The sequence below is a fragment of the Spermophilus citellus genome (genome assembly GCF_964194105.1).
Source record: "Spermophilus citellus genome assembly, chromosome: 10".
Taxonomy (NCBI): Eukaryota; Metazoa; Chordata; class Mammalia; order Rodentia; family Sciuridae; genus Spermophilus; species Spermophilus citellus.
Genome location: NC_138197.1, coordinates 134,571,479 through 134,589,417, shown reverse-complemented (window position 1 = coordinate 134,589,417; position 17,939 = coordinate 134,571,479). Strand labels below are relative to the sequence as shown.

The 17,939-nt window shown below is 53.1% G+C and overlaps 1 protein-coding gene across 3 annotated transcripts in view; it reads right to left on the bottom strand.

Moving 5' to 3' along the window:
• The window catches only part of TBC1D22A (TBC1 domain family member 22A), a 309,293-nt gene that overhangs the window by 75,475 nt on the left and 215,879 nt on the right, over window positions 1-17,939 (bottom strand). For all 3 annotated transcript variants that reach the window (XM_081311235.1, XM_081311236.1, XM_081311237.1), the window contains one exon: window positions 15,910-16,037. In XM_081311235.1, the coding sequence (XP_081167361.1) occupies window positions 15,910-16,037 (128 nt within the window). The remainder of the gene's footprint in view (window positions 1-15,909; window positions 16,038-17,939) is intronic.

Here is a 17,939-nt window from a genome sequence, read left to right as displayed (position 1 = left end):
TCTGACAGCATTTGCCTGGTAGGTAGTTTGGCAATCATTTTTCTATGAAATCATCACCAACTTTTCCCCAAAAAAGGAAGTCAGAAGCCCTGAACAGTGGCAGCAGAAGCTGCGGTGGCCTGCAACACTGGTGGGAAATAAGAGAAGCTGGCTGCCAGCATCTTGGTGCTAATGGTAAGTGGAGCTGACAGCGCATACACATTCAGCGACCATCAAAGCATCCACTGCCACACTCCTATCCAAACGAGGCTCCGTCCAGAATCCCCAAGCTCCTCAGAGCCCACGTAGATGGGAGGACTGGGGCTTCCTGCCAGTCCCCTGGGGCTCAGGCAGCTCCACGATGCTCCCAGAAGACTGGTGCACCCGGAGCAGACAGCCCTTCCTATAGCTCGTCATTAACGAAATGCACCAACAACACAGCGCCCATTGCATGGCTGAAATCACATACCACTAAGTCACAGAGGGTCCTCCAGACATGTCTTTAAAAATAATAAGCTCCCTCCTGGTGCCATAAAGTACTGATGCCAGAAGAACGTGCAGGCTTGGCAGCTAAGGCCCTTCAGACCAGAAGGCACGCGGGGCTCTGTCAGAGCTAGCAGAGAGTGGCCGCCTTCCATTCAAATTAGGACACCAAGAGAAAAGACACCTTTGGTTCTTAGGCCTCGGGCAGCAAGGGTCTAGCCAATCTGTGATTGCTGACACATTCTTCAAAGCACATTGCCATCAAATCCGTCAATTACACCAGCAACTTGAGGTGACGGACACAGATGTGCCAACATTGGAGGTGGAAACACTCAGAGGTCAGCATTCAGGAGAAAATCTGAAAAACGTTATATGCCATTTGAATGATTCCAACAGAGAGCAGATGCGAAGCGACGATTTCTCACTGCTGAAGCTGAGCGTGTGCCTGTGTGGTGCGAGGCTGGGGGGACTCCACCTGGGAAGGGCCTGCTTGCTTCACCTTCCACCACCCCACCACCCCATGCACAGCAGCAAGAAAGTGCTCAGTGCCCCAGTCACACTCACACAAGTGCACAAAGGATGCTTGTTCCCACCTGGAAAGGGCCCAGGGGCAGCCCTGTGGATGGCCGCAATCCAAGTCCTGGCTCTGCCTTACACCTGGGTGAGCACCTCTGGATGAAGAACCTAACCTGTCCTCCATCTCTTCCTCTGTGAGGGGGCTGCACACGGCTATTACAGGGTGGTGGTGGAGAGAGAGTGTGGGAAGACAGGCCTGGCATCTGCACATGACCACCCTGCCTGAGACGCCAGGCCTTGCTCTGAGCAGCCCCGCCCAGGAGGCCCAGGGCCCAGCAAGCGCCATTTGCTCCACACACTGTCCGGTTTCCTCTGGTCTGTTAAAAATGTGCACTGTGGTCCCAGGCAGAGGGTCACATCCTCTGGATCCCTGGGCAGCACTCAGAGGAACAGTGCCAGCTGCTAAGGGGCTGGAGGGTCCTTCAGTCTCTGGTAACCGCAGGGCCAACAGGAAATGAGGCTCTCATTAGGAGCACCACTGTCCTCCTCGCTTTTGCACAGGGAAAGGGGCTCCGCAAAAGGTCTGGCCTGTAGAGGGTTCTCGGCAGGTGAGTGAGGGAGGTGGTCAGGAACCCCCTGTCAACTGCGTGTGCACCTCCTCACTCAGCTGGCCACGGCAGGACCAGCCCCTGCAGCCCAACACTGCTGAAGAGGTGGGTCCATGGTCTGAAGGAGAGAGGCAGGTGGGCTGCAGGAGACCCCAGGCCAGGGACCAGCACAAGAATGATGGGCTTCGGGGTTCAAGGAGACAGGAGGGAAACTGCAGTGTGGGGCCAGACAGGAGCCAGGGCCTCATGGGCCCAAGGTAGGCTCTGGTCATCCTCAAGAGAAATGGAAGCACCTGAGGCCAGCCTCAGTGGATGCAGGGCTGGGTCTCTCCTCCAGGGCTGGCTAGCAGCAAGAAGGCTGGCAAAGAGGCAAGGCAGCAGGGGACCAAGAGCAATGGAACCGGCCTCTGAGAGAGGACCTGGTAACAGACGACACAGGCCGTGAGTGGAAGGCTCCTGCCTCACACCTGGGGGTCAGGAACCTGTGGTCTCACTGGCTGGAGACAGCAGGTGTACTCTGAAGACTGCTGCCCAGGGCCCCACCAACCAGATCAGCTACCAGATCAAACTTCAAAGCCAACTCGAACTTAAACATGTTCTCAGTCACTGACAAGCACCCAGCCAGGGAAGATGCTTTAACGGCAAGCAGGATTGTAGGCAAGCAGTCCCAAGGGCACGCAGCAATGCTGAAGGAAGGTATCGGTCTACACAGCTGCCAGTGTAGACCATCTCCCGCCTCAGGCCCACCAGCCCCTTGAGTTCTCCCCAAGATGCTTCTCAGCTATAGACACCCGATCAGTCTCCTCAAATAGGCCAACAGCCAGAGCCACGCCTGTGTACACAGGAAGTACAGTGCAGCAGAGAGGCATGCCACGGGACGCAGTCCCTCAGGCCCCTTCCTCCTCACGTAGCCCAGGGGCAAGGAAGCAGTAAGGGGTCACCCATCTATTTCCAGGGCCTGAGCGCTCAGACCCAGCTATGGCTGAGTCCACGTTATATTGTCAGCAAGACAATACTGGGAGTGGCCAACTTACTCTCTCAGCCCCTGTCCAGGCAGGACTTCTAAACAGCCTCTCCCAGGATCTGACATGGCCAGGCCATTCTGCCCCACCTCCTGGTAGCCCCAACCTGTCTTGTGCCTCTCTGGTGGCCCTTCAGCAAGAGTGGCGTCTCTGCCTCCCCATACTCCCTAGTTACACTTCAGCCCTCCGTTACCCCAGATCTCCCATTACAGAGCTTTTCAAAATGTTGAAAAGATATATATCCCATCAGAGATATTTAATCAAAGTTCTCCTTCAGCCATGCCAGAGACTGAACCCAGAGCCTTGCGTGTGCCAGGCAAGCACTGTACCAGTCAGCGACATCCACAGCCCCCTAGTCCTTCATATCATCATTGACACTGGTGTGTGCTGCTGCAGTCACACATAATTTCCTCCTGTCCAGCCATCCTCTGTCCCTCTATCTGGCCAGCAGTCATGCTGCCAGACACCCTGGTGCAATCACCCCTCCAAGTAGCAGCTCTGGGATGGCTGCCAGGACACTCCTGTAACCCCTCTGCCCCAAGCTCACAATGCAGATGAAGTTGCAGGGTCCCTGGCTATCAGCAGAGGGTGCACAGGGACAGCCCTGGCACCTGCCGCCACCTGTTGGGAATGTCCCTGCACAGAGCTTAGCTGCCTTCAGAGACCTGCTCACCATCTCCATGTCACAGGTGAGCAGGATGAGGCTAAGCTCGGGGTATCTGCTGACAGCCACCCAGCTGCCCAGGCACAGTCAGGCAGTGGCCACACTGAGGTCTGAGCTGCAAGCCACTGCCATGCTTCAAGAAAGGTAAGGCTTAGACAGCAGAAAGACGTGACCTCAACCTGAGAGCCCAGCAGCTACACGTGCACCCCAGGCCATGGCCAGCCTGAAGGATTCCTGCAGGAGGCGGCAGGGGAGGAGGGGCTCAGAGGAAACTGGAGGAGTCCCGGCCCCTGCCAGACACCTCCTGTGTGTGAGCAGCTGTCAGTCTGGTCCCTCGCAACAGTCCTCATCAGCAATCTCCCAGGCGCCTGCCGCTGGCCCTGCTACTTGACTTCAATCAGAGGCAAAGCGCCTTTCTTCTGTTATCACATCAGCAAGGGGGAAATGAATGCCCAGGATGCAACGGGCCTGCCGAGGAAGTCAAGCCATACCAACGGAATAGCAATGAGCAGCGGCTGGAAAGGCACTCGGCCGCACCAGCAGATGAGAACGGTGAGGTGCTCACAGAGCAGGTGCTAAGAGGCAGATCTGTGAAGTATAAATAATGTAGCCAAGGACGTACCGTGCAGAGCGGCAGACTGGCCGGGGGCTGTGCCAACAATGGCGAGGAGCATCCTGTGCAGTTGGGGGTGCAGCAGGAGGAAGAAGACAAGCCCACCGTGGCTCCAGGCCACGTCAGCTCTGCTGGCGTGGCAGCCCACCTGGCCCAACACTGCAGGCAAGACTGCAGCCAGCCACACGTTTCCCCAGCTCCTCCTTTCCGAACATGGTGCCCTTCTCTTGCTGCAGCACAGCCTCCCGGACCCGTGGGTATCTGCTCCTCTCCTCTCAGCCCAGTTGCTACAGGTCCTGGGAATCAGCTGCTCCCCAGGAGTTCTGTGGAGCTGCAGCTGCTTGTAACCTCGGTGCTCACTCAAGTCCTAGAACTTCCAGCCAGGTGCCCAGGACAAGTCATCACCTCTCTGGCTCACACTGTGGGGGGTCTGGTGTCCCCCAACTGAGGAGCAGGTGTCTCAACTGGATGAGCATTTGGGCAGAGGAAAGTGCAAGCAGCCACTAGAAAAGGGCATGAGCCTGTGACCACCACAGGGTGCACAGCTGTCCTGCAGAAGTTTGTTACAAACACTGCCTACCTGTATGTCACTGGGCAACTCACCTCCCTCCTCTGGGTGGCCCTTGGGGTCCTCCCTATACACAGCAGACCTAAGTGGGCCCACTTGCTAGGCTTGTCTCATTCTAAATAGGTCAAGTCAATCCTACCCAGTTCCCATACCTCATCATGAGGGTCCTCAGGTCCTCGTGGGCAACTCCAGGGTCACCCACTCTGCCTGCTCCTCCCAAAGGACCAAGAGGAGCTTCCTGCAGTGTACCGGGGGCAGCAGAGGTCACAGGCCAAGAACACCCTAATCAAGAGGGAACAAGGGTTGCTGGCCTGACCTCTGCACCACTGAGTCACTCAGTATTTCCTGAGGAACTTGGGTATTGCAGTGAATGCAGACTGCTCTAAGCCAACGTTCAGAGCAACAAGAGACCACGATCCACATGCCCTAAAGGCAGCTGGCACATCTGCCACCGAAGCCCCACGAGCATGCTCCCAGCACACCAGAAAGCCTGCTGCATCGGCCCTGACCAAGGGGACAGGAGCACGTTGGATACATTCCCCCAGGAAACGGGGCTTCTTCTTCTCTCATCTCTTCTGCAACGTGCTCTGGTGGTTCAATAAAAGAACACAAGGCCTCAAAAAGCGAGCAGGAGGGATGGCCTGTTGGCAGCTCAGCACAGCAGGCAGGCGGTTTGAACCCACAGGGTTCACGGGGCCCACTCCTCGACAATGGGTCCAGAGGCTTTCCCAGGAGACGCAGGGTAATGCTAGGAAGTTCCAATGCTCAAACAGTGACAGGAAGCAGATGGCTGGCCCAGGCACTGTGGTAATGTCACAGAGCCTGGTCACAGTCAGGAAGAAGAGATGAGCACTCAAGGCAGCGCAGTGTATGTGGCACAGGGGAGCCAGGCAGAGCACTGGTCGCCTCCTCCTGGTCATTAACAAAAGGTCACAGGAAATTGGACTAGAAACCTTGAAAACTCCCTGTGCTGGGGACACATGAGGCCAAGGTCCTGGAAGCAACTCTTAGGTTAACTTTTACTTCTTGATTTTCTTCCAGAGCACATAAAGAAGGAGAGAATTACCAGCCTACACTACACCGCAGGAGGGCCTATAAACCAAGGACCTAATGCTGCGCCCTGCAGCCCTGCATCGGGCCGTGATGCCCATCAGAGCAGAGCAGGAGCTTGCCCACCCCTGTGGAGGGTTCCCATTGCCAACTCTGCTCCCAGTAACAGTGACCCCCACAAAATCCTGGCACCGGGAGACAGCAGGCTCTCTCCCCCAAGGGCAGCATCGCCCAGCAAAGACAAGGAGCAGAGGCACAGAGCGCAGCCCCAGGGCACCTTGAGGCCTGGGGGGTAAGAGTGTGCCCACTGGCATGCCAGCCTGAAGAGCCACAGCCTTGGAGGACCCTGCATCCACAGGAGGGACTGCCAACTCCCTTGCCCTGTTCGCTCTCGAAGCCCTGTGAGAGCTGCCGGCCCCTCCTCTGATCACCAGCAGTGGCTCCTCCTATGTCCTGTCTGGCCCAGAGCATCCCCGCATCCATCCCAGCACCAAGTCCGTGCTGAGCAGGGGGCTCTAGAGGGCAAGCAGTCCACGTCCCCCTTGGCCCCTGGCACGCCGCCCCATGCTGGTGACCAGCTAGACTCTTCAGGACTAGGAATTAAATGCTGGCACAAAGGCAGACTTCAACAACTTTCCTAACCATGCTGGATTCTTATTAAACACACAACCTTAGCATTCTCTGTATGTCCACTTCTAATCCTGTTGGAAATCTTTCCAAGCCATGTGTTTTTAGGGAGTGGGTAGAAGAGCTTCCTGCAGGAAGGGAAATGCCCTCCCCCTCCTCTGCCCATTCCTACACTGAGGTGGAGCTGAGGTCAGGAGAAACACACGACCTCCTGTGCTGGGAGCCAGCCCTCCTCCAGGGCTCCAGTCAACAGCCCTGGTTTTATTTAACCTTTTGTCCAAAGGTCTAAAGAAGTCAGACAAGTTGCCTAAGATCGTACTGAAGATAAAATATTCACCAATACATCATCTTAAAGCCTAGAAAAATGGAACATAGTTAGCAAACTCCATGTGACCCTGGCGGGGCCACCAGCCTCCATGCCTCCTGTTCCTGCGGAACAAGCCCCCGGGACAGCTAGCAGAGCAGCTGTTCCACAGCCCTGTGGAGCTCAGGTCCTAGGATCCTCAAAACAGGAGGCAGCGGCTGCTGCTCTAGCTGGAACTAGGGCTCCGGAAAGGCACTGGCTTTAGGGGCCGCGTCCAAGGAAGCCGCGGTGCTAGTGTATGGATACCCGCCATATCTGCTCTTTCTGTCCCACGCTCAGGGGACTTTCAGGAATTCTTCTCAGTGGTGGTGCCAGAGGTTGAACCAGGGGTGCCTGACCACAGAGCCATCCAAGCCCTTTTTATTTTTCATTTTGAGATAGGGTCTCACTAAGTTGCCCAGGCTGGGCTTGGACTTGTGGTCCTCCTGCCTCAGCCTCCCAAGCTGCTAGGATCACAAACATGTGCCATTGCAACCAGCTAAAAAAAACTTATCCTCCCTTAGAAAATGCCGTCATCACGACACCCAACTCCAGAATTGTCTGAGAGTTCTTGTCCCCTTTAAGCAAGTATTCACCCGAGGAAACCACCATCAATCGACTACAAGGTGCCACTCAGCACCTTGGAATGCAGCTACCGGGAAAAACTGGATGTCTGGGAAGTCAGGGAGACACCTGCCCTCTGGCCAGCCTGACCCCATCCAGGGAAGTCCAAGGTAGCCAGATCTTCCAGGTGACTGAGAACCTAGAGGAGGCTGCCACTCACCCATCACCCTTCCCACTCAAGGAACTACTCTACTCTGTCTGGTCCACTACGAGGCAGTTGCAGTTTCTAATCACTCTTCAAATAACTTCTAGAAATAAAGGTTTTGTCTGTTACAAATTTAAAATCAGAACATGCTACAGTTTGGATCTGGGGAGTCCCCCACAGGCCCATGGGTTAAGGTCTGGTCCCCAGCGTGGCATTGCTGTGGGCAGTAGAGCTTAGTGGGAAGTCTTCATGTGTGTGGGGGCACCACTCTCCAAGGGACACTGGGGACCCCAGCCCCATCCTCTTCTCTTTAACTTCCTGGCTCTGAGGTGCAGAGCTTGGTTGGCTCCATCACGTCCTCTCACATGACATGCTGACTCACCACAGGGCTAACAGCAGCAGGGCCAATGGCCGGGGGCTGAGACCTCCAAAACAAGCCAAAATAAACCTTCCTCTTTATAAGCCGAGTACCTCAGCAACTTGTCAAGCAATGCAAACCCGACCAACACAGAAACCAAAGTGCAGTGCAAGTCACTATTCTTGTTTCAAAGACAGCTCAAAGGCTCCTCTGCAAAGAGCTCCAGAGGTGGCCCCACATCAGGACGATGGGAGTTAAGAGGGCACAGCCTCCACCTGCACAGTCTTTCTTCAATAGGATACACAGGGACCAGACCTCTGGGCCCTCACACACTTGCCCAAAGGTGCTGGGGTGAGCCAGAGCTGCAGAGGGAAGAAAACGCCTCCTCTGTAGTTCCCAAGCCCAGAAGGAGCTCTGCTAAAACCCAACGCGATGGGAGGATGAGGAAAGGCGGGCTCACAGTCCCACCCACGCTCCAGATGCTCTTTACACACCTCTCTAAACCCCAGGCACAGACTCACTGCCACTCCAAGTGCGGGTGCACCCTCTCCCGGATCCTCCCTGCAAACTTATCAGCAGTGAGTCAAGTCCTGCTGCATACTCTCATTTCTAAATCCCAGCCTCTGACAGTGATGTATGCCTGCTTCCCGCAGGAGGGCAGGCATGAAGAGCTCACGCCCTCAAATCCTAATGGGCTTATGAAAAAGTATGTTGTAAGAAGACCTGCTTCTCTGGGTTTATTAGATTAACCCAATCCATCAGTTCCCATGCAATCAGCACTGTGCTGCCGGGAAGGCCCAGAAGAGCCCGACAGCTGTCACCTAGGCACAGCAGGCAGAGAGTCTAGCAGGTACTAGACTCAAAGCCTATCTCCTGCTCTGACACCCAAGTGACCCAACATAGCCACACCCAGGCCTGCCTCACAAGGACAGGTTGTGCCCATTTGCTTCTAGGCACCTGGGTATGCACTTCTCACCTGCTGCAAACCACCCTGCAGTCACTTCCTGGGTGGGCTCTGGGCCCAGCACGTGCTGACCTCTGGAGCATACCTCTGGCCCACCCTTCTACTACACCTCCTCCTGCTCAGCTGCCACCCAGCTACCATGCCTCCCCAGCACCCCAGGCAGGGTCCTCCTATGCCCTAGTGCCACCTGTCACCAGCAGCACACAGGGCTACAGCTATGACCCCATTCACTCTGTTTTAGTCAGTTTTTTTAAAACTGTGACCAAAAGACCTGACAAGAACAAATATTTGGTGCTCATGATTTCCGAGATCTCAAGTCTACAGACAGCCAACTCCACAGATCTGGGCCCAGGTGAGGTAGCATGTCATGCTGGAAGGGTGGGGAGGAGGACAGCAGCTCAGGACATGGCAACAAGGAAGCAGAGGTCACTCCACTCACCAGGGACACATATAAACACCAAAGCCACCAGGCGCGGTGGAGCACACCTGTAATCCCAGCGGCTCTGGAGGCTGAGACAGGAGGATTGCAAGTTCAAAGCAAGACTCAGCAATGGTGAGGTGCAAAGCAACTCAGTGAGACCCTGTCTCTAAATAAAATACAAAATAGGGCTGGGGATGTGGCTCAGTGGTTGAGTGCCCCTGAGTTCAATCCCCCCCCCCAAAAAAAAGACACCAAAGCCACACCCCCAGTGACCCGTCTCCTCCAGCCACACCCTACTGCCTACAGTTACCTCCCAGTTAATCCATATCAGTGTATTAACCACTAATTAGGCAATACCTCTCAAATCTAATCATCTCACCCCTGGAGTTTCCTTGAATTGTCTCACATATGAGTTTTGGGGAGGACACCTCACATCTAAACAAGGACATCCTCCCAGGAGAGAGCAGGATACTTCCTGAGGCACAGTCAGGGGGTCCGGGACCCTCAGTCTCCCACAGAGCAGAAGGATGGCTGCTGGTGACAGTGGGGAGCAGATGTCATCAGCAGGTGTGTCTCTTCTGAGCTCCATAAAGGGTTATCAGAACTGACCTGCATTTCCCATTACAATGTAAATGGAATTTCATGGCCTGATACTGACAGGTTGGGCCCATGTCGAAAAGAAGGTGCCCACTCACCACCTCGACCTCTGCCAAAAGAAGTGTTCATTTAAAAGTATTAATGGAGCCTACACTGTGCTCACAGGGTGCTGAGGACTGGGAGCAGTGCCCCAGCTCAGGGACCTGTCCAACCGAACCTCACAGCCCACATCTCATAGCCCAACAGCACCCACGCTTCCACTTCCTGCCTCAACTATGACCCAGAAGAAGCCACAACCAGGCCCAAATGCCCTTGGGATGCACCCACAGGTGAGAAGCTTCAGCAGGGATTCACCTCAAGGCTGGAGCTGGGGAAGCTCCATCTCACAGCTCGCTCACATGTCTGAGAGTGGCCTCAGGCCCTCAATGGCTGGTGGGTGGGAAGACCACTCCTCACCTTATGGGCCTCTCCCTGGAGCAGCTCACAAAAGAGTTAGGAGAAGAGGGAGCGGGGAGGAGTCATCCATCAGGTCCAGCCCACACCACGGAGAGGGGCTGGCTGCTCCAGAAGCTTCCCAACACACCTAGGACTCATCTCCAGTCCTGCACACATCCTCTGAGGCCATCTTCAAGATACGAGGAGCTCATGGAGTCTGGCCCACATCAGAGTGTCAGATGGACAAGGCTGCGGCAGAGCCCCATCCAGTCATGCTGCCCACCCCGGGGCTACTGTTTCTTCATGACAGCTCTAACCTTGGCCTTGATGTGGACTCAGGTCCACTCTCATGCAGGTTTCCTTGGTTTTCCCCTCATGTTGTTTTTCTGTCCCAGAACACTTCCAGGGTCCCACATGACCTGCAATCATCATTTCTCCTTGGGCTCCTTTGGCCTGTGACAATTCCTCAAACTGCCCTTGGATGAACCTGATAGTTTTGAGGACTGCTGGTCAGCTATGTTCTAGAGTATAACTCCCGGGGAGTTGTCCAGTGATTCCCTCTGGGCTGGTCTAGGGCTTTGGGGAGGAGAGGTCTCAGGGAGCAGAGTCCTTCTCCTCCGTCCCTGGCTGTGCATCTGAAGGCATCTCCACTGCCACATTCCTTTCCCCTATCTGTACTGAGCTCTCTGGGCAAGGTCACTCTGCACAGCACAAATCAAGAGGGGAAGTATCTACCTCTGCACCTATCTTCTCCCAGTTTATCAGTTTATTCAACCAGGGATCACTTTCACTGTGGAATTGTGGATACTTTGTTATTATAGTTTATACTTGGGGTGACAGTGCAATTCTACTTTATTTACTTTGTTACGATTCTTTTGCTCTGCCACTGGACCCCTGGATGCCCGTTCACAGTGGATGGCTGAGCAGTTCTGTGCTCCCTGGCCCTACAAGGTGTTCCAGGCTGCTCCCCAGGGACCGGTCACTTCTCCAGGGAGCCTGGGTTCTTTTGCTGGAGAACAGTATCAAAAGCCTATATCTGGGTGATGTGAGTTATCCCCCCAAAGCTCACGTGTGAGACAGTGCAAGGTAATTTATAGGTGAAATGACTGGGTTATGAGAGCCTTAACCTAACCAGTGCATTAACTCCCTGATAAGGATTAACTGTTAGGTGACTGTAGGCAGGTGGGGAGTGGCTGGAGGAAGGGGGTTCCCGAGGGTGTGTCTTTGGGGCTCATATTTTGTCCTTGTTGATCCAAGTTCTCTCTCTGCTTCCAGGTGGCCCTGTACTGGCCTTTCCTCCTCTGCACCCTTCTGCCAGGATATTCTGCCCCACCTCTGGCACAGAACAATGGAGTCGGCTGTCTGTGGATGGAGACCTCTGAAATATGGGCCCCAAGTTAACTTTTCCTTCTCTGGGTGTCCTTGTCAGATCTTTTGGTCACAACAGTGAAACAGCTGATTAAAACACTAGGAAAGGGTGTGTTCACTGCTACTTAGGTTTGGTGGCTTCTAGACCCTCAGCTGGCAGAGCAAGGAACAAAGGGGAACACTGAGTCCTGCATGCCTATTGGTGTCCACGGCCACACCCTCATGTGACGGCCTATACTTGTGGGGAGAGAACATGAGCTCACATGACACTGAGCTCTGATCACACATGTGCATGGCCTGACACATGAATTCCTATAACAGGCCAGCATGATGATCCTTGACACCTGCTGCTCCCTCTGCCCAGGGTTTCCACTCCCTAGATATCTACCCGGCTCCCTCCCTCCCATTGGAACATGCACCAGGAGGCTGCCCAGCTCCCCAACCCAGTGTATTCTGTGAGTATTCTGTGAGGATAGACTTCTCTGTCTTGTTCCTGTGCCCCAGGCCCAGCTCAGTGCTGGCACATAGGACACACTCAATGCCTATTTCTGGTACAGGTTTATGTAGAGGGAGGAATGAGGCTGGTGGCCACCACCCAAGACAGGCATCACACAAGCTGTGCATTTCTCGCTGGGGCTGTTCAGGGCCTGTCCTCCTGGCCAGGTCTTATTGGCCCACCTCTCAGCAGTTAAGGAGGCTCCTCTCACTCTGTTCCCCTAGTCCTGACCTTTAAAATAACAAGTTTATTTCAGAATTAACTAGAGACAAAAAGAACACATGCAGGTCAATATGCTGCTCCTCTGCAGACGGCAGTGCAGACCAGCTGCTGCGCTGTTGGAGTCACACCATCAGGGACAGTAACAGGGTACTTCCTTTCATGGCTGCTCTCTGGGACAAAAGAGTGAGGGCCACATGCTGGGGTGGTCCCATGTAAAAGGTTTCTCAGCTCCTATGCTAAGGAGTCCCTGGGGCATTCCTGACCTCTATGCACACTGACCCCAGGAAACAGGAGCTCTCAAAGAAGGCAGTTCCACTCCACTGGCACCCAGAATGTCACCATGTCAGCCAGCTCAAGGCCGTCCTCCCTCCAGACAAGGCTATCCCACACAGTGGACACAAGCAAGCACCCCAAGCCAACCCTAGGAACTGGGACCACAGTGAGGGCAGAAGAGAACTGAGTTGAGAGTGTCTGTGGGAAGCATGCCCAAGGCCTCCTGGGAGGCCTGCTGGCCAGCAGGGTTGCCAGCAGCAGGACCTGTGCTCAGGGTCCCCGGAACAAGTGCAGCTTAGTCCACAAGTACCCAGCACAACAGGCCGGCGTGGCTCAATGTGAAGCTCTGTTCCATCAGGCTCTGCACCCCATACCTCCCCGTGTTCACTCCCTTTAAAACAAGCCCCCTTACCTGCCCACGGGCCTGTGCCCACTGCCTTAGAAAACACCCTCTGGGGCAGGGAGCCGGCATCATGTAAACCAGGAAAACAAGAGCGCCTGGCTGAGCTGGTGAGAGAAAGAAGAGTTCACCCCACAACGCAGTCCAACCAGGGGAAGGAGCGGAAGGAACAAACTAAGGTCCCCTTCCCTGTGGAGGGCATGGCTGGAGGGGCCTCTGGGCAAAGCTGCATCTGGCCTTTATGCAGCACCCCAGGGCTCTCAAGGACTGGGGTTCTTGGGGAGCTGGGATCCTGGCCTACCCACAGCCACCACACAAATGCAGAGCCCCAGGGGAGCAGGGCCTTCTCCGCTTATGTCCCCCGGGTGTCTTTCCATGCTTGTGATGACACTCCCCATTCATGTCAGACCACTTCTAGTCGGGGTCCTGGGACAGGGTAGGGACTCAACGATAACCGTTCTTTGATATGTGTCCCGAGAGAATTTTAAGCTACCTCGTCAGGGGTCAAAGAGTTACTGAAAGCCATCATGGCCAGTCAACAAACACCCCAGCTTAGGGTAGAGTTATCACTCAGCTGGCCTCCCATGATTACGATGTATCTTCATTGCCAAAAGATGCTATACAATTTCATGGTTACTTGGTCCTGTAAAATAGAAATACCCCCAATTTTTAAGAGATGAAAAGGTTTACGACCAGATACTATCAGTTCATGAGTCCATGGGACAAATGAGTCAATTCATGACAAAATTTAATTTGAGGAAAATTAACTCAATGAAGAGGCCATAATCGTGCTCAAAGTTTTAATACCTACTAGGTGTCTCAGGGAAGCAGCAGAGGATGTGGGCGAGCTGATCCAGCTCCTGGTTCTTCAAGATACAACTGAGTCACTATCATTTGTTGGTGATGGGGATGGCATTATAAGGAACTCTGCTTAAAGAGGGACCTGGGCTTGAATCACCCAACCAGCCACAGAAATGCAGAGCCTTTGCAATTCACAAGAAGTAAGGTTGTGTTTCCTGGAACCCTAAATGGTCGACAACAGCCCTAGACTGATAGCTGCTTTGGCTCAACAGCCCCAGGTAAGGTAGGAGGCACCCACTAGGGTTACTCATCAGAAATTCTGGCACTGCAAATGCCTAGACGAGCAAAGCTACCCTGCAGAAATACTCTCTGCCACACACATCCATGTGCCAGGTTTCATTTCTGGATTCCAACCCATTTCTACTGCCTCATAAACACCTGTTCTCTGAGGCCCCTCTCCCAGACACCCCAACACCCACCCCCAGATGCCCCTGTGCACAGCCAGGCACACAACCCATGAAGGGTAAGTTCACAGCACAAACGCCTGCCTCCTCAAGCTGAGCACGCACACCAGCAGCAGGCTGGTTCCCAGCTCCCAGCCCAACATGATGGCGCCTACAGTCTGCACCAATGGTGAGCGATGGCACCCAACCCTGCAGCAGGTACGGCTTCAGCAGACAAGGCGAGCAAGCATAAAGGTGTGAGAACAAGCAACACACACAAGGGAGAGGAGACCCATCCTAGAGAGCACAATCCTCTAGAAAAACAATTTTCACCAAAGCAGGTAAAGAGCAGAAAACGTCATACTGTACCAGTCTGCCTAGGACTTTCTGGGTCTCCATCATATGTCACTGAGAACACACAGTGCACATCCTGGGTGAGAGCAGGACTCTGTGCTCCCAGGACTCAGCTCAAGGTGACTTGCTGGTGAGTATTGGGGTCACTGTCACCACGTGGTCAAAGTAAAACCCAGTGACAAGTGGCTCAATGTGAAGTCCTTCTCCCTGTTCTACAGCTGGTCAAATGGTGAAGGCGATCCCCCACTCACTGTCTTGACAGGGTCACAGTGAGAAAAAGTGTTGGCAAAGCCGCTCTCCCACTGTCTTGACAGGGTCACAGTGAGGATGAATGCTGGCAAAGCCACACTGGTTGGTGGGTAACCGAAACCATGAGACCCTTTTTTATGTAATTGGGACTTTGCATTTTCATGCTTATGTTTCTCACAGGAGGCATGAGTATGTTAAATGCCAAACAATTAAATTTCAGATGGCTAGAACAGAACAGGTAGTTCATGCCTTGGAAGCTGTTCTGCTACCCACCCCTCAGCATATCAAGGACAAAATAAAAGGCTATTCTTCTATCTTAGTACATTGTGGACAAACCTAATAACAGACAACAATCATCCTCTGAAAAACAAACTCTTTGAAAACTAGTACACCTTGACTGAGAAACAAACTTTTTGAGAACTAGTGTACCTTGACTGAGAAACAAATTCTTTGAGAACTAGTGTACCTTGACTGAGAAACAAAAGAAACTCTCTGAGAAAGCAGCTCAACCAGTTTTATGAAAATAAATTTAGGAATTAATTAAAATAGCTTTATAAGACACAGTTTTAGAATAATGTTAAAAATATTATTTAGATTCTTAAGTTTAAAAATTATTAAGTCTTTAGCTATATAGGTTTCTGATATACTTTAAGGATGATTCATAAACTTTAGGACATTTTAAATATAAGATTTAAAGGGACTTTTTAAGATGGGAATTTTAGATTAAAAATAAAGTGCAGGTGTACTTTAGGTTAATGATTAATTAGGAGACTTAGAGTCTGGTTACGTAGTTTGACATTAGTTAATAAGGAAATAACATCTTGGGAAAAATAGTAAATCTTGGGAAAATCTGAAGGATGTAAATTGGTGACATGTTTTATTGATGAATCTGTACTTTGATGATTGTATGGCTGGGGGTCATATCCTAAAAGAATGTAGATCGGTGTGCTCTCAATCATGGTTAAGGAAATGTCATGTCTTGGCAAAGTTTTAAGTTATATAATCAATGACGTATTGTGAATCTATAATGATGAGAAAAATTGTAATAAAAAGGGGACCCAGAGAAAGCAGCTTTAGCTCTCTCTCTGAAGATTGCTCAAAGGGAACGACTCCTGTCTCATCATTTCGCCGACGCCACTCCTCCTTCGGGACTCCCTGGACCCCGCCGGGGCTGGCCCCTGGCAGTCAAATAGCAGGAACACCAACAATCACCTCCTTCAAGACTCTTTCAGTTGAGAGGACCCTTAAAGTCAAATGCAGGGCTCATGTGGGCGGGGAGGGCTCACCTGGTACGTGTCCCACAAGCGCACAGTGCAGCGGAGGGGCACCTCCCGCATCAGCAGGTTGTTCATCCAGCGGAAGGCGAACTGCAGGTACCGCACCTCGTGCTGGTCCAGGTGCCGGTGCACTTGCTCTGCACAAAACAAACACAGGCCCCAAGGCTGTCAGGGGAGCCCTCTGCAGGCCACAACAGCTGCCATCTGACCCCCAAGGCCCTGTCCCTGAACCCCATTCTGTCAACCAGCACGTCCCCAGCAACAGATCACACTGCACAAGCCTTCCCAGCCCACCCTTCTTGGGGGAATGGATGATGGGGGGGGGGGTAGTGACAGGGATGGTGAAGACACCTGTGACCTGGGCAGACCTGAGTCCAGCACACAAGGGAAGCCTGCACATCTGGATAGCCCACAAGTAGGCCCTCTTTCCCCAACCCAACAGCCCTGCCAGACCCAGGCTGGTGTCCAGGGTGATAGGGCTTCAAGAGTGCAGGACATTGGCCAACCTTCACCCCCCTCAGGTAAAATGCTCCTCTGTACCTAGGCCCACTGACATGTCCTTGGACATGGCCAGGTGGCCTCTGGATTCTAGTCTGGGGCACTCCTAAAGATAGCAGGGCCTCTGAAAGCAACATGTCACCAACCAGCATCCCCAGAGCCAAGCCAGTTCAGCCACATGATCCTCCCTCTCACCAGGCCAAGCCTGAGACCCCTACGTCCTGCCCCAGCCCCTCTAAGAGCCACCCCCCCCACATGCTCCCAGGTCCACACACTGTCACCCTCCTCCCCAACTGCTGCCATCCTCAGCTGACCAGAGCCACGGCAGCGGGACACCTGTCAGGGGCTGTGCTACAGCTGGATGTGGTCTGTGTCCACAGGGCTCCTGTGCTGGAGGTGAGGTCCTGGGCGTGGATCTCTCCCTCTCACACGAGTTCCCAAGCTGGGATCACGGGCACGTGTCTGGCTGTGCTTTATTAAGAGATCTGGGCACACCCAGGCCAACATAAGAGACAGACTTCCAGGTTTCTACAAATGACTTCTCCTCGGAGCCGAGCTGATGCCAGTGCTGTCCTTGAACTCCAGAAATGTGAGCTAAATAAAACTCCTTTCCTTATGAGTGTCAAGCCTCCAATATTTCACTACAGTAATAAAAAACAGACTGATACAGGTAGGTGTGGAGAAGAGAGAAGGTGGTGGGATGCTGGCTAGGCAGAAAGGATCCCGTGTTCAAGATGAATGCAAATGAGATGGAAAGACCACAGAAGGGGCCAACGAGAGGAGCAACAACTCCTCTGAGCTCCTGCAGCAGCCTGGGAGCAAGGTGCTGGGGGCTGCACCAGCCGTGATACCCCAGAGGAGAGCATCAAGGAGGCTCCCTGGCCCAGGCCAACGGGGGGCCCAGAAGTACCCATATGCCCACCACGTACTGCCTCTGCAAGAAGAAAGTTAGGGACCGAGAGATTCCAGGCCCAGCAGAGGGCCAGTCATGGACATTGTACTAGGTCAGGGAACAGGTGGAATGGAGGCCAGGCAACAGGGCAGCTTACAGGGTGCAGTTCCTACTCATTTCCTATAGACAGGATGGGATTCTTTTCTGTTGGTTTGTTTTTGTTTTTGTTTGGGTGATTGAACCCAATAATGCCCTATCACTGAACTACATTATCAGTGCTTTTTTATTTTATTCTGAGATGGAATCTCACCAAGTTGCTGAGGCTAGCCTTGACCTTGTGATCCTCCAGCCTCAACCTCCTGAGTAGCTGGGATCATAGGCATGCCCTGTTTTGGCTTCATTAAGAGATCTAGAATACTTCCATGCAAACATGACAGATGACCCTGCGTGTTTCTACATAAGCAAATTTTTTTAAAGAATATAAAGGGGCTAGGGAGTGAAGCTCAAAGGTATAGCACTTGCCTAGCATAGATGAGGCCCTGGATCCCCAGCACTGCCAAAAATATATTTATTAAAATTGTTTCTAATTGAAATTATCTGCAGCTAAAAAATGAACCTGAGCCCCCAAGGTGGCTCCTTGTCTAGCCCT